The sequence below is a fragment of the Hyla sarda genome, chromosome 2, assembly GCF_029499605.1.
Source record: "Hyla sarda isolate aHylSar1 chromosome 2, aHylSar1.hap1, whole genome shotgun sequence".
Taxonomy (NCBI): domain Eukaryota; kingdom Metazoa; phylum Chordata; class Amphibia; order Anura; family Hylidae; genus Hyla; species Hyla sarda.
In genome coordinates this window covers 26,412,166-26,427,064 of record NC_079190.1, presented here as the reverse complement: position 1 = coordinate 26,427,064, position 14,899 = coordinate 26,412,166, and the positions used below count along the sequence as shown (strand labels likewise).

Sequence of the window (14,899 nt, the reverse complement as noted above, 5' to 3'; positions counted from 1 at the left end):
TGGGGGGCTTTTTCTCCTTTCACCCCTTATGAAAATGTGAAGTTGGGGTCTACACCAGCATGTTAGTGTAAAAAAATAAATTTTTTACACTAACATGCTGGTGTTGCCCTATACTTATCATTTTGACAAGAGGTAAAAGGGAAAAAAGGCCCCCAAAATTTGTAATGCAATTTCTCCCGACTACGGAGATACCCCATATGTGGGCGCAAAGTGCTCTGGGGGCGCGCAACAAGGCCCAGAAGGGAGAGTGCACCATGTACATTTGAGGTGATTTGCACTGGGGTGGCTGATTGTTACAGCGGTTTTGAAAAACGCAAAAAAAACACAAAACCCAACATGTGACCCCATTTCGGAAACTACACCCCTCACGGAATGTAATGAGGGGTGCAGTGAGAATTTACACCCCACAGGTGTCTGACAGATCTTTGGAACAGTGGGCTGTGCAAATTAAAAATGTTGTACAGACCACTGTTCCAAAGTTCTGACAGACACCAGTGGGGGTAAATGCTCACTGTACCCCTGGTTTATTTTGCTGTCCTGGCACCATATGGGCTTCCTAAATGCGACATCCCCCCCGAGCAAAATTTGCTCTCAAAACGCCAAATATGACTCCTTCTCTTCTGAGCATTGTAGTTCGCTCGTAGTGCACTTCAGGTCAACTTATGGGGTACCTCCATACTCAGAAGAGATGGGGTTTCAAATTTTGGGGGGTATTTTTTGCTATTAACCCTTGCAAAAATGTGAAATTTGGGGGGAAACACCCATTTTAATGAATTTTTTTTTTTTTTTTACGTATGCAAAAGTCGTGAAACCCATGTGGGGTATTAAGGCTCACTTTATTCCTTGTTACGTTCTTCAAGGGGTCTAGTTTCCAAAATGGTATGCCATGTAGGTATTTTTTGCTGTCCTGGCACCATAGGGGCTTCCTATATGGGACATGCCCCCGAGCAAAATTTGCTCTCAAAAAGCCAAATATGACTCCTTCTCTTCTGAGCATTGTAGTTCGCCCGTAGTGCACTTCAGGTCAACTTATGGGGTACCTCCATACTCAGAAGAGATGGGGTTACACATTTTGGGGGGTATTTTCTGCTGTTAACCCTTGCAAAAATGTGAAATTTGGGGGGAAACACACATTTTAGTGAAATTTTATTTTATTTTTTTACATATGCAAAAGTCGTGAAACACCTGTGGGGTATTAAGGCTCACTTAATTCCTTGTTACGTTCCTCAAGGGGTCTTGTTTCCAAAATGGTATGGCATGTGTTTTTTTTTTTGCTGTTCTGGCACCATAGGGGCTTCCTAAATGCAACATGCCCCCCAAAAACCATTTCAGAAAAACGTACTCTCCAAAATCCCCTTGTCACTCCTTCGGTTCTGAGCCCTCTACTGCGCCCACCAGACACTTTACAAAGACATATGAGGTATGTGCTTACTCGAGAGAAATTGGGCTACAAACATAAGTATACATTTTCTCCTTTTACCCATCGTAAAAATAAAAAAATTGGGTCTACAAGAACATGCGAGTGTAAAAAATGAAGATTGTGAATTTTCTCCTTCACTTTCCTGCTATTCCTGTGAAACACCTAAAGGGTTAAAAGGCTGACCGAATATCATTTTGTATACTTTGGGGGGTGCAGTTTTTATAATGGGGTCATTTGTGGGGTATTTCTAAGATGAAGACCCTTCAAATCCACTTCAAACCTGAACTGGTCCCTGAAAAATAGTGAGTTTGGAAATTTTGTGAAAAATTGAAAAATTGCTGCTGAACTTTGAAGCCCTCTGGAGTCTTCCAAAAGTAAAAACTTGTCAATTTTATGATGCAAACATAAAGTAGACATATTGTATATGTGAAAAATAATTAAATATTTTGAATATCCATTTTCCTTACAAACAGAGAGCTTCAAAGTTAGAAAAATGCTAAATTTTCACATTTTTCATAAAATTTTCAAATTTTTCACCAAGAAAGGATGCAAGTTACCACAAAATTTTACCACTATGTTAAAGTAGAATATGTCATGAAAAAACAATCTCGGAATCAGAATGATAACTAAAAGCATTCCAGAGTTATTAATGTTTAAAGTGACTTTAATGTTTAAAGTGGTCAGATGTTCAAAAAAATGGCCGGGTCCTAAGGTGTAAAATGGCTGGGTCCTTAAGAGGTTAAAGGGTTAAAAGATGTTTAGGAGCTTAGGGTGCCATGATCCCAAACCTTTTTACATTTTCTTGCTTCCTCCTGTTCTTGAAATATGGGCGGGAACTTAATTTTAATAACGGGTTTGGATATCAGGTGATGGGCAGGACCATACAGTCAGACAGTGTGAATGTTGTACATTGAGGGGCGTGTCTGCCTAATACTCACCCCCTGACTGTATAATCCCTCCCATCACCTGTCACTTCCAATATTAAAAGAAAGTACACGCCCATCTGACTGATTCCCTGAATTGTCAGACAAAATATAAACCCTTATATCTCAGGAACAGAAGGGCATATCAAGAAACTGTAAAAAGGGCACCGTAAGCGACTTATTCATTATTCAATTTCATACTTTCTTTTTTCTTTTTTTTTTTTTTTTGGGGGGGGGGGGGGGGGGAGGGTGCAGGGGGTGGCCACAGGTCCTCTTTAGGAAGATTAAATCTTAGATCACAAGTTTGATGGCAGGGAGGAGCTAAATTGCTGTCTGTTTGCAAAAACAACCAATAGTAGGTTAAAAGCATTCTGTGTGCTGGAATGAATAAAAGGAAAATTTATTACAGTAATACAAAGTAAAGACCCTCAAACTAGTGAAAAGTCAGCCAAACCCACTAATTTTGGCAGGACTTGGAGAAAAGGATCGGTCATGTTTTATTTCAAGTGCCCAAACCTTTTGTTTTTGGAGAACTGCAACCAGAGAGTAAGGGTCATGGCAGGTGGTGGATCCTCTGGGCCTGTGTGGATGATGACTTGAGCCGTGCCAAGGAGTGGAGTCTAAGGTGCCGCTGGTTTTCACCAGAGCCCGCCGCAAAGCAGGATGGTCTTGCTGCGGCAGGCGGCACCCAGTTCGCTACCCATGGCACAACTCGTCCACACAGGTTGCTGGGATGAATCGTGGTACAGATGGATAAGGACAAGATGAGGTCAGGATAGCTGAAGGTCAGGGAAGGCAGCACAGTAGCAGTGTCAGGTCACGGAACAAGGATCAGGTACACGGAGAGACAGGAACACAGGAAACACAGTAGCTTTCTCTCAGGCATTAGGGCAACAAAAATCCGGCACAGGGCAGGGGGAGGTGCACACGTATAGGGAAGGAACAGGTGAAGACACTAATTAGGGCGTACTGACCCTTTAAATCACAGAGCTCCGGCGCACGCGCGCCCTAGGAGACGGAGGCACGCGCGCCGGGACTGAGAACACGGAAGACCAGGGAGGTGAGTGATGGGCTGGAATTCGCATACGGGCAAGTCCTGCCATGCGAATCCCAGCCTCGCCGGCAGTGGGGACATGACGTTACACAGAGCGGTTTCACAGCTGCTTACTGTCCCTCTTCCGATTCAGAACACGAATGCTCGGCCAAGCCAAACCTTTATGTGTATGGGTTTTTTGCTCTGATCAACACAGTAGGAACACAGTAGGGTCATAGGAGAAACTTAATGGACTCTTGTCTTTTTTCAACCTTCTGAACTATTCAACTATGTAATAGGAGAGACAGCTGTCGGCTGGACGAGTGTTCGGACAAAAGCTGTTGAAGCTGTATTTGCACCATTCCTCATAGATTTATATGGGCACTGTAATAAAAACATTGGTCGGGGTCTGAGTGTTCAAACCCCAACCCACGAGAAAGAGGCAGGAAAAGTGCACACTTAACGGATTCTCTCTCAGCTCTGTGTCACGTGACCTGGACAGACCCATAATGTAAGTCTATGGGGCCCATCCAGGACTCAGACATAGAGCAGAAAGGGAAGCGGCGACCTGCTTGTTCTGCTTGTTTCTATTGGACTCCGACCGATAGAAACTTATGTCCTTCGGACACCTCAATTTTTTTTCTACAGTAATGCTTTAAAGGGGTACTCCTCTGCTAGACATGTTATCCCCTATCCAAAGGACAATCTCCGCCGAGCACCACAGTCATGCGGTGCACGGAGCGAATGCTGCTCCGTGCCGGATGACTGGTGATCACAGATACCACGCCCCCCCCTCCATTCACGTCTACAGGAGGAAGTGTGACTGCTATGTACTAGCCGCCATGCCCCCTCCCATAGACAAGAATGGAGGGGGTGTGGTGTGACGTCACAATCACGGAAGCCCCAGATTTCTGTGACCGTAACGCCGCAGCGCAGAGCCGGCCCAAAGATCGCGGGACCCTCCGCGATCAAACATTTCTTTTGATAGGGGATGACATGTTTAGGGGTGGAGTACCCCTTTAACTGCAAAAGTTTTTTTTTCTTTTTTTTTTTTTATAAGAGAATATATTAACAAAAAAATTGCAATCTGAGAAGGTGAACAGCAACGTGCCGAGTACGCAGTGAACTTTTTACAAAATGCCGAAATCCCTAAACACTTGCTCTTCAATCACCCTAGTAACCCGCAATCCAAGACCTCTTGAGGTGACGATAATGAGCTCTTAGCATACTGATTCCAGCCCCTCATCCATCTTTATTTCTCTTCTAGAGGTGTGCTAAAATATCAGACTAATTTAGAAGAACACCCTCCCGGCTGCCTCCAGCTAAACAGGACCATGAAGTATTCTGCTCCACTTACTGAACCTAATGGAGAGGGATATTTGCTGAATACGGAACAACTGGCCTCAAGTCCATTTAACACACATGAAGAACTTTTCATTAACAATGGTACATTTAGGATATGCGCCAAAGACCCGGCATTTCATCCCCACTTCCCAGAGGTAAGTGTGTTAGTAATATTTACCTCAGTGGTCTCAAACTGTGGCCCTCCAGATGTTGCAAAACTTCAACTCCCAGCATGCCCGGACAGCCAACGGCTGTCCGGGCATGCTGGGAGTTGAAGTTTTGCAACATCTGGAGGACCACAGTTTGAGACCACTGATTTATCTGTAAGTAAACATAGACCTGCTCTCTCCCAGCCCAGTCCACATCCCAGTCCTTAAAGGGGTACTCCGGTGGAAAACATTATTATTATTTTTTTTTTTTATATCAACTGGTGCCAGAAAGTTAAACAGATTTGTAAATTACTTCTATAAAAAAAATCTTAATCCTTCCTGTACTTATTAGCTGCGGAATACTACAGAGGAAATTATTTTCTTTTTGGAACACAGAGCTCTCTGCTGAATCGCGAGCACAGTGCTCTCCGCTGACATCTCTGTCCATTTTAAGAACTGTCCAGAGTAGGAGAAAATCCCCATAGCAAACATATGCAGCATATGTTGCTAAAATGGACAGAGATGTCAGCAGAGAGCACTGTGCTTGTGATGTCAGCAGAGAGCACTGTGTTCCAAAAAGAAAAGAATTTCCTCTGTAGTATTCAGCAGCTAATAAGTGCTGGAAGGATTAAGATTTTTTTTTTTTTTTTTAATAGAAGTAATTTACAAATCTGTTTAACTTTCTGGCACCAGTTGATTTAAAAAAAATAAAGGTTTTCCAGCAGAGTACCCTTTAAAGGTGTATTCTGGCCAAATAAATCTAAAGGATAGGGGATAAGATGTCTGATTGCAGGGGGCCCGCCGCTGGGACCCGTGCAGCACCCGCATTCTATGCGGGGCTGCGTCTCCAGTCTCAGAAACCTCTTTGTTTCCGGGACTGGAGACGTGACGTCACGCCACGCTCCCCTCCATTCATGTCTATGGGAGGGGGCGTGATGGCCGTCACGCCCCCTCCCATAGACATGAATGGAAGAGGCGTGACATGACGTCACGAGGGGGCGTGGCGTGACCTAACGTCTCCAGTCCCAGAAACAAAGCGATTTCCGTGACTGGAGACTCAGCCCCACATCCTTTGGATAGGGGATAAGATGTGTTTGGCCAAAAAAAAAACCTTTAAAGGGGTACTCCGCCCCTAGACATCTTATCTCCTATCCAAAGGATAGGGGATAAGATATCTGATCGTGGGGGTCAGGGTGTTGGGACCCCCCGCAATCTCCAGTGTGGCACCCAAATCATCCAATGCATGGAGCAAACTCTGCTCCGTGCTGGATGATGAGCGACCACAGCCATCAAGCTTCCCTTCCATTCATCTCTATGGGAGGAGGCGTGACGGCTGTGTACTAGCCCTCATGCCCCCTCCCATAGACATGAATGGAGGGGCATAGAGGGACGTCACATACATGGAAGCTTTAAAGGGGTTTTCCACCATAAGGTGATTTTAGTACGTACCTGGCAGGCAGTAATGGACATGCTTAGGAAGGATCTGCACTTGTCTTGGGGCTAAATGGCTATGTTGTGAGATTACCATAACACTGTGGCTAGCTTTTTGTGTCCTTGTATTTCCTGTTTGACTTTTTTTGACTACAAATCCCACAATGCCATTTTCCTCCTTCCCACACATCAGCCACCCGACCCATTGAAACAAAAGACCTGTGGTTTTCAATCAGGGTGCCTACAGCTGTTACATTAGTTGCAGATTGATCTCTCTCCCAGCAAGCGATCGCTCCATTAAAGCAGACAGGCTCCCTGTCATCAGATGACTAGTGAGTCAGGACTCGGCCGCATTGCAAGCTGGGAAAAATCTGAGATTCTGTCATTTTGTATGCTGGTAAAAATAAACATCGGGGTTAAAATCACAGAAGAATTGTGAGAAAACCGTCACACACAGGTACAGAAACTATATTATGAACTACACTAACTTTACAGCCCCTGTAGCATAGTCAAATAAAATAAAAATCCTGGAATACCCCTTTAAGCTTCCATGTTCAGAAAGCTGCAGTGCCGGCCCGGAGATCGTGGGGGGAGGGGGGGGGGGTGTTCCGGCCACTGGGACCCACCGCAATCCCCTTTATTTGGTTGTGGACTGGGCTGGGAGAAAGCAAATCCATGTTTATTTTCAGGTAAATCAGTGGACTCAAACTGTGGCCCTCCAGATTTTGCTAAATCTTTTGGTTAGGGAATAAGATGTCTAGGGGCAGAGTAGACAGTCCAGGATTTGAATTTTTCACTGTTCTATTTCAATAGAGTAACTGAAATTACCCAGAATATTGGTGGGACTTGAGGACGAGGTTGGGAAGCACTGATTTTCCACACACCTTGAAGTCCATCTGAAGTATGTGAGCATGGGGAGGTGGCTGCATATACATGGTCACTCAGATATAGTTTATGGATGATTCAACTATACCCATATCCCCCATTTACACTAGTAGACTAGTAGACTTGAAACCAAACTCAACCTACAATGCTACAGATAGTCCAGATCTGCAAAACGTCTCAATGGTTGTAAGAACTGACCAATCAGAATGGACATTCACTGGTAAAACCCCTGTATTACTGAAGTGCATGCACTGAATTCCTGTCTGGTGGCGCCCCCTATAGTACAGGGAGGTATTACATGCTCTGTACTCTTTACCTGTACCAGGGTTAGCTGCTCCTTTAGACACCAGGTGAGGGCTGCTCCATGTTACTTTTTTAGGACACTGTGTACTGTACAGGACCCTGAAGAAGCTCCTGTCCTCTACATAGACAGTGATTACTGCTCCCAGCAGGGTGTGTGCGGGTGTGTCTCCTGAGACTTCCAGCAGAGCAGAACCAAGCAGAGTTTTCCAACAAGCCTTCCCCAGGTTTGTGGCAGATTCCTGGGGAAGAAGCTCCTGCAATGGAGCCTCGTGGCTCCACTCCCCGTTCCAGGCTGGCGGGAAGTGGAGTGAAAACTTCGACAGCCATTGTTCCGGCCGGGAGAAGATCGGGCAGAGTCTGCAGCAATGCAGGCTCTGCTACCCAGGCTACGGGTGCCAGCCAGAGATCCACTGGTGTAAGAAAGGCACGGAAAGGCAGTGTGGAGATGTGGTCGGAGAGTGGGCCCGGCGAGTCCAGTTCCACATACTGCTCCCGCATGGCCGCAAGGTTTGCGGAGTACGAGCAGCGCGGCAGGGAGCTGAGGATGGCCAGAGAGGATCTGCGTGCGACCCAGAGTCTGATGAGTACCGGATCCAGAAAGAGCAAGCCAGAACTGAAGAAGAGGATAACATCGCTGAAGGGCGAGATTGTGAGGCTGGAGGCGAGGAGAGCGGAGATACTGGAGGGGAGCGGTCTCTTCAAGGAGAAGCTGATCAACAGCAATCGGTTTGCCGCCACGAAATCCCCAGGTAAGGTGGAGGTGGATGATGGGGAGAGTAGTGGCGGCGAAGATAGTGAGGATGGTGGTGAAGAGGAGAAGATGGAGGAAAGTGTGGGAGTTGTAGCTACTCCAGGTGACACCCAGACCCAGGACAGCTACATTGAGGCTGGACAGGTGGCACTTCCGCCAAGCGAGAGTGAGGAGGATGACGTGGAGGGTGAGGCTGGGGGTCTGCTGAAGGCAATTGTGATGCAGGAGTCCCCAGCCCACCTCCAGAATTTCACCTTTGGGGACGAGGAGTGTGAAGATGTGGTGGTCAAGCAGAGGTCCAAGAAAAGGAAGACAAAGGAGACGGTACAATATGTATTTGTCCCCTTCCAGCAGTCTGGGCCAGCTGCAAAGCTGGTTCAGGCTGCGGGCTCCCCCAAACTGCCAGACCCCGTTCCTGTGGTGGAGCGGGGCCAGCACGGGGAGTACAGTAAGGCGTCAGGAAAGGTTAAGGGCGCAATAGTTGTGAAGCCCACCCATCCTGTCGGTAGGGAAGGGCAGGATGGGCTCATGCCGGGCAGCTCTGGCACTGCAGGACCGCCCCAGGGTGGCAGGGGGCGTGTCCAAGAGCCAGAGGCAAGTTATGCTGCCGTGTGCTCGGGGGGCGGTTCCCCGAGTACTGTGGGCACTACTGGCGCCGCGGGGCACTCCCCTGTGAGGGGGGGGAGTGTCCGGGCGCCAGAGAGCGTTGTGTCTGTGTGCTCGGGGGGCGGTCCCCCGAGTACAGTGTGTTCTGCGGGCACTGCAGGGCACTCCCCTGTGAGGGGGGGGAGTGTCCCGGTGTCGGGATCAGTGTCCGGCAATGGCGCCGTGGGAGGAGCTGGGGTGCGCTCGGTGGGGCAGCCCCAGACTCAGGAGGCACCATTGATCATTCAGAAGGAGGAGCCATCATCATCATCATCAGCAGCAGCAGCCAAGCCGGAAATTAAGCCAGCGGTACTACAAATCCCAGCCAGCCCAGAATCAGTTAGGCAGGGTATGAGTGAGAATGCTGAGTGTAGTAGTGTTGTGGATGAGAGGAGTGTCAGTGGAGTGAATGTTGGTGGGAGTAGTGGTATGAATGGGAAAAAGAATGATGTGAGTGGTGGTGTAAGTGGTGGTGTGAATGGTGGTTCTGGGTCTGGGTCTGGGTCTGGCCCGGCTGCCCCCCCGGCAGTGACTGCTCCTAGGAGCTATGCTAATGTCGCTGCCGGGGGTCCAGGGGGGTCCCCGTCTCCGTCCGTCCCCGGGGGTTACTTGCAACAGCGCCTCCTGGAGGCTCTGCGTAGGGGAGACAGGTCGATCCAGGTAGAGGGAAGGGGTGAGGTCGACCTGTCTTTCTGGATAGAGAGGCACGGTTTGGGGGCTTTCCGAGAGCAGAATGGGGAGGTGGTCTGGTCCCTCCCGACAACCGGCAGGACAATAACCGCAGGAATGTGGTCCGTCTGATTTGGAGGGGTGAGGATGCGTGCCCACCTCGCGCTAAAGTGGTTGAGCTCCTCCTCCAGATGGAATTCAGGGCGAGTGACATCTTTGCCCTGATCCACCCCTACGGTACGTCCGAGTTTGACGTCAGTTTCGTTCGGCCAGAGGGTCTCGAACTCTTCTGGTCAAACTACGAGGTGGCGAAGAACGAGCCCGGCTGGCGGGATTTTGCCGTAAAGGCAATTTCCCGTCAGAACTCGGTCAAGAAGGTGACCGTTTTGACCCGTAACGAGTCACTTTCTTGTTACGACATCATGACCTGGCTCGGTCGGTATGGGGATGTGACGGACATGCCCAAGAAAAACATTGATGAGCACGGGATCTGGTCCGGGGCCTGGACGTTTTCCGTCAAACTCAGGCGTTCAGGGAGTACGGTTGCCCACATTCCGTCAGCCGCCTTCCTTGGACGTGACAGGATCCAGGTCTTCTACCAGGGGCAGCCTAAGGTCTGTCACAGGTGCGGTAGCCCCACCCATTTTAGCGCAGCCTGTACTGTACAGGTCTGTGCTTTGTGTGGTGGGGTGGGTCATCTGGCCGCATCCTGTAGGCAGATCCGCTGCCATCTGTGTGGTGTCCTCGGGCACCCTTTCAGCCGTTGTCCTAGCGCCTTCGCCCGTGCGGCGGCCGCTCCGGCTGGGGAGAGCTGTGAAGTTGCCTCGGCTGGAGAGGGTACGAGCAGGGATGGGGGCGCACCAGGGCTAGTGAGGAAGAAGGGCCCCGCCAAACTAAGGCGGGAGGAAAATCGGAGGAGGAGTAGGGAGCAGGAGAGTGCCCAAGTGACGGGGGTAGCTCCGGCCCCTGCTCCTGAAGCTGGCCCTGAAATGACTGAAGCCCTGGAGGAGGACGTGCTGGATGAGGAGGTCAGGAGACTGGGCGAAGAGGAAGGCAATATGGCCGACTCTTCCGATTCCTCCCACTATGAAAGTGTGGATGAGGAGAGTGTAGAGAAGGCCAAAAAGAAAGACAAGGGCAAAAGGAAAGGGAGAAAGAAGAGGTCCAAGCCCTCTCTCCCTCGTACTGCGGGCCGGGTCCAAAGCGGAAGCCTGACTGCCCCCCCTCTGGTTGACCTGTCAAACCGGTACCTCGTCCTTGATACCATCTCCTCCCCCTCCTTGGAGGGGGAAGGTGAGGGCGAGGTGCCTAGGGAGAGAGAGCCTCTGGGGGGAACTGGGCCCTGTCCTGTTGAGGCACCTTCCTCAGAGGGCAGGGCTAGACCGGGGTCGGACGGAGACGGGGACCATATGGACCAGAGTGAGTCCAAAAAAAGGGGTAAAAGCGGTCCTGCCCTTTCTTCTTCTTCTGGGGATGAGGGCACGAAGAAGAAGGGGAAGAAGAAATAAAGGTGAGGCCATCTAACTTAATCACCCATGATGGCGGCACTCACCCCATTGACGCTGGCATCCATTAACTGTGCCAGCATAAAGTCTGATACGGCTAGATTCGCAGCCTTTGATTTTCTCGGCTGTGTTGAAGCCGACATTTTGTATCTGCAAGAGACCAGGTTGTCAGATCTAGCCTCCCTGGTAAAAGCCAGAAGAGAGTGGAGGCGCGGTCCCTCCCACTGGTCTCTTGCGGCTGAGCCGTATAGTGGGGTGGCGGTCCTTTTTACCGCTCCGGTTGAATGCCGACGGGTTATTGAGTTAGAAATGGGGAGGTGCCTGATCTTAGATGTCCTCATGAAGGGGCAAGAGCTCCGGCTCATTAACATCTACGCCCCACAAACCAAGTGGGGCCGCAAAGATCTCTTTATGAGGATTAAGCCCTTCCTTTTTACTAGCCGGCAAGTGATTTTTGGAGGGGACTTCAATAATGTCACGAGGTCCCAAGATAGGAGAGGTTCCAATGGTCCGCTGGCTTACGATAGCGTGGCCCTCAATAATATAGTTAGGGAAGCTCGCCTAGAGGACGCCCACATCCGGAGCCCCTCAGGCCACGTGGGTTTCACCTATCATCGAGGTAGCTGCAGGTCTAGGATAGACAGGTTTTATTTAAAGGAGGAAGCCGTCTCTTCCGCAGTGTCCGTGGTTGAGGTGGAATTCTCCGATCACTGTATGATTTTGTTTTCCTTGAATGTTTCAGAGACCCCCCGGATGGGTAAAGGTTATTGGAAGCTGAATTCGTCCCTCCTGGAGGAAGCGGAGATAAGACAGTCCTTTGAGGATTTTCTTCAGAGTCAGGTACCTTTACTGGGCCTATGTAGTAGTAAGTCAGAGTGGTGGGAGATATTAAAGAAGCGGGTTGCGGGGTTCTTCCGCCAGCTCTCGAGCCTCAGGTCCCTGAATAGGTACCGCCTGTATCAGGGTCTGAGGAGGAAACTCGAGCTCCTTGTCTCGACTGGAGGTAGCCGGGAGGATATCTCCAGAGTGAAATCCTTGCTGATGGGGTGTCAGTACGATAGGCACGCATCTTTGGTTTTTGAGAGGGATTACGGGAGGTACCGCTCGCCCGACCCTTACAAGAACTGTAAGATGTCAGTGAGTAGTAAAGTGGTCTCAGGACTGATTGATAGTACGGGATCTCTGAATCGGTCCAGATCAGGGATCCTGGAGGTCGTCAGATCCTTCTACTCGCACCTCTTGGGAAGGAAGGATCTAGATCGAGACGGGATGTCGGCTTTCCTGGCTGAAACTATTCCTGAGCCAGGGGTAGACCCCTCTCTTGATGTTTTGGCAGAAGAAATCAGGGAAGAGGAAGTGAGACTGGCGATCGAGGGGCTCGCCCCCAAGAAGTCGCCAGGTCCGGATGGCTTAACATCCGAGTGGTACAGGACCTTTAAGGAGTTTTTAGCTCCCCTCTTGACTGAGGTGTTCAATGAGTGTCTCTCCTCGGGCACTCTACCAAAATCAATGAGGAGGTCAGCCCTGATTCTTCTGTCAAAGGGTAAAGATCCTAGCCGGATTGAGAATTGGAGGCCCATAGCTCTTCTCAATACGGACAGGAAGCTTCTGGCCAAGATACTGTTTAATCGGTTGGTGAAGTTTGCACCCCGGCTCCTTTCGGGGGCCCAGCACTGCTCTGTTCCGGGCCGAAGCACCTTAAGTGCTGTCCTCAGTGTCAGGGAGGCAGTGGAGCGGAGTAGTGCGGGTCTCTGGAAGGGGTACATGCTGTCCTTGGATCAGGCCAAAGCATTTGATCGGGTGAACCACGAGTACCTCTGGTCCGTCCTCCTGAGATATGGCTTACCGAGTACTTTTGTGAATTGGCTTGTCACCTTATATGCAGGGGCAGAGAGTTTCCCGCTGGTGAACGGTTGGTCTGGCCGCTCTTTTGAGGTGGGGTCCGGAGTCCGTCAGGGTTGTCCTTTGAGCCCGCTGTTATACGTGTTCGCAATCGATCCCTTCGTCCGTAGGGTAGATTGTGGGCCGTTGGCGGGAGTCGGGATGACTCTGGCGGAACCGGATGTCGCCCAGAGAGTGGTGGCGTACGCTGATGATGTCACTATTTTCGTCTCCTCACGGGAGGAGGTCGATGTGGTGATGTCAGAGGTGGACCGCTACTCGGAGGCATCCGGGTCCAAGATCAACCGGGATAAGTGTGAAAGTCTCTGGCTGGGAGGGGGAGATCCCACGTTTGATCTCCCGGACACCCTTCCAGAGCTCCAAGAGTCAGCAAAAATTCTGGGCATCACATTCGGCCAGGATGATTATCCCACCAAAAACTGGGATGGTAAGCTCCAGGATGCCACTCAGAGGGTGAACCAGTGGAAGGGTTGGTCTATGACCCTCAGGGAAAGGGTACACCTGACCAAATCGTACCTGCTCCCCTTGTTTATCTATCTGGGCAGTGTATGTATCTTACCAGAGGCTTACTACACTAGGGTCTACAGCCTGTTTTTCCAACTGTTATGGGGGAACAGGTTGAACCTAGTCAAGAGGGAGGTTACGTACCGCACGAGGAGACTAGGGGGTTTATCTATGGTAAACCCTGTGGTGTTCTTAACGAACACCTTCTTGAAAGCTAACATCTCGAACCTCTGGTCAGAGAGGGCTCCTCCGTGGGTACTCTCCTGCAGGGAGTGGTTTCGGCCTTTCTTCCAGGAATGGGAGACAGGAGGGCAAGTGAAGGACCTCCGTACGCCCCATGGATATCTTCCGGCTTACGCTACCCCGACTCTGAAGGCGATACGTCGGTGGGGTCTGGGAGTGTGGGAGATCAGGACCCAGTCAAGGCAGTTCCTTGACAAACGGGTTCTGTTGACCCACTTCCAGAAGCCTCTGGCGCTCAGGGACTGCCCAGGTCGGGATCTGAGGGTGGGGTTGTATCTTTTAAACATGAAAAGGATCCCCCAGAAGTTTTGGGACTTGGCCTGGCGCTGCTTTCAGGGGAAGCTATGTGTAAAGGACAACCTGAAGTACAGGAACTCTGATGACCGGGGATGTCCCCGAGAAGAGTGCGGGGACACGCTGGAAAGCATGGACCACTTTCTGCTTCATTGTCCCTTTAACATAGGGGTCTATAACAGGGTGGGCGCTTCCATCGGCTGGAATCAACTTGCCGGCCTTGCCTATCCGGAGTGGGCTTATGGGGCATTCAGGAACCTGGGTGGCCGAGATCGGGGCACTTTATTTTTAGTCAGTTTAGTGGTTAGGTACTACACGTGGAACGCACGGTGCTTAGTGTCGACCCAACAGAAAATCCTCTCCGAGGTGGAGGTCTGTAGGAACATCACCGGTGACCTCGGGAAGATCATGTCTTTGGAGTATGGCAGTCTTGGTACCAGTAGGGCATCTCTCCTGTGGAGAGGTTTCTCATTTCATGTGCCCTAGGTACTAAACCTTTTGGGTAGAGTACCTTTTATTTTTGGTTAGGGGCAGTGTTATAGGGGTAGAGATAGGGTGAGGGCAGGGTCAGATTTATTGTAGGGATAGAATTAGGGAGAATTGTAGGGGGAGTTAGGGAAAGAGTATAAAATGATTTATGTATCAGGTCTGCCATCCTTCTCCCTGGTGGTGGGCTGATGCATGTACACATTAGCTTTTTGTTTTGTTTTTAGTGGACATGGTATGAAGGGCTTACAGGCAACCAAACTTGGTCCTAAAAGGGGTTGTGGTTAAGAGTGTATAAGTTTGTATATAAGTTGGTTGGGAGGAGTGTTAGGTGGGGAGGGTGTATTTGTGGGTGGTGGTTTTATGGTGTTTTGGGGACCTGACATGGGTCAGTTAAGGACTGGACTTTGAG

General features: G+C 49.9%; 1 protein-coding gene across 15 annotated transcripts in view; it reads left to right on the top strand.

Moving 5' to 3' along the window:
- NOX4 (NADPH oxidase 4) overlaps window positions 1-14,899 on the top strand; it is a 298,783-nt gene that overhangs the window by 172,043 nt on the left and 111,841 nt on the right. For all 15 annotated transcript variants that reach the window (XM_056561416.1, XM_056561413.1, XM_056561415.1 and 12 more), the window contains one exon: window positions 4,644-4,875. In XM_056561416.1, the coding sequence (XP_056417391.1) occupies window positions 4,644-4,875 (232 nt within the window). The remainder of the gene's footprint in view (window positions 1-4,643; window positions 4,876-14,899) is intronic.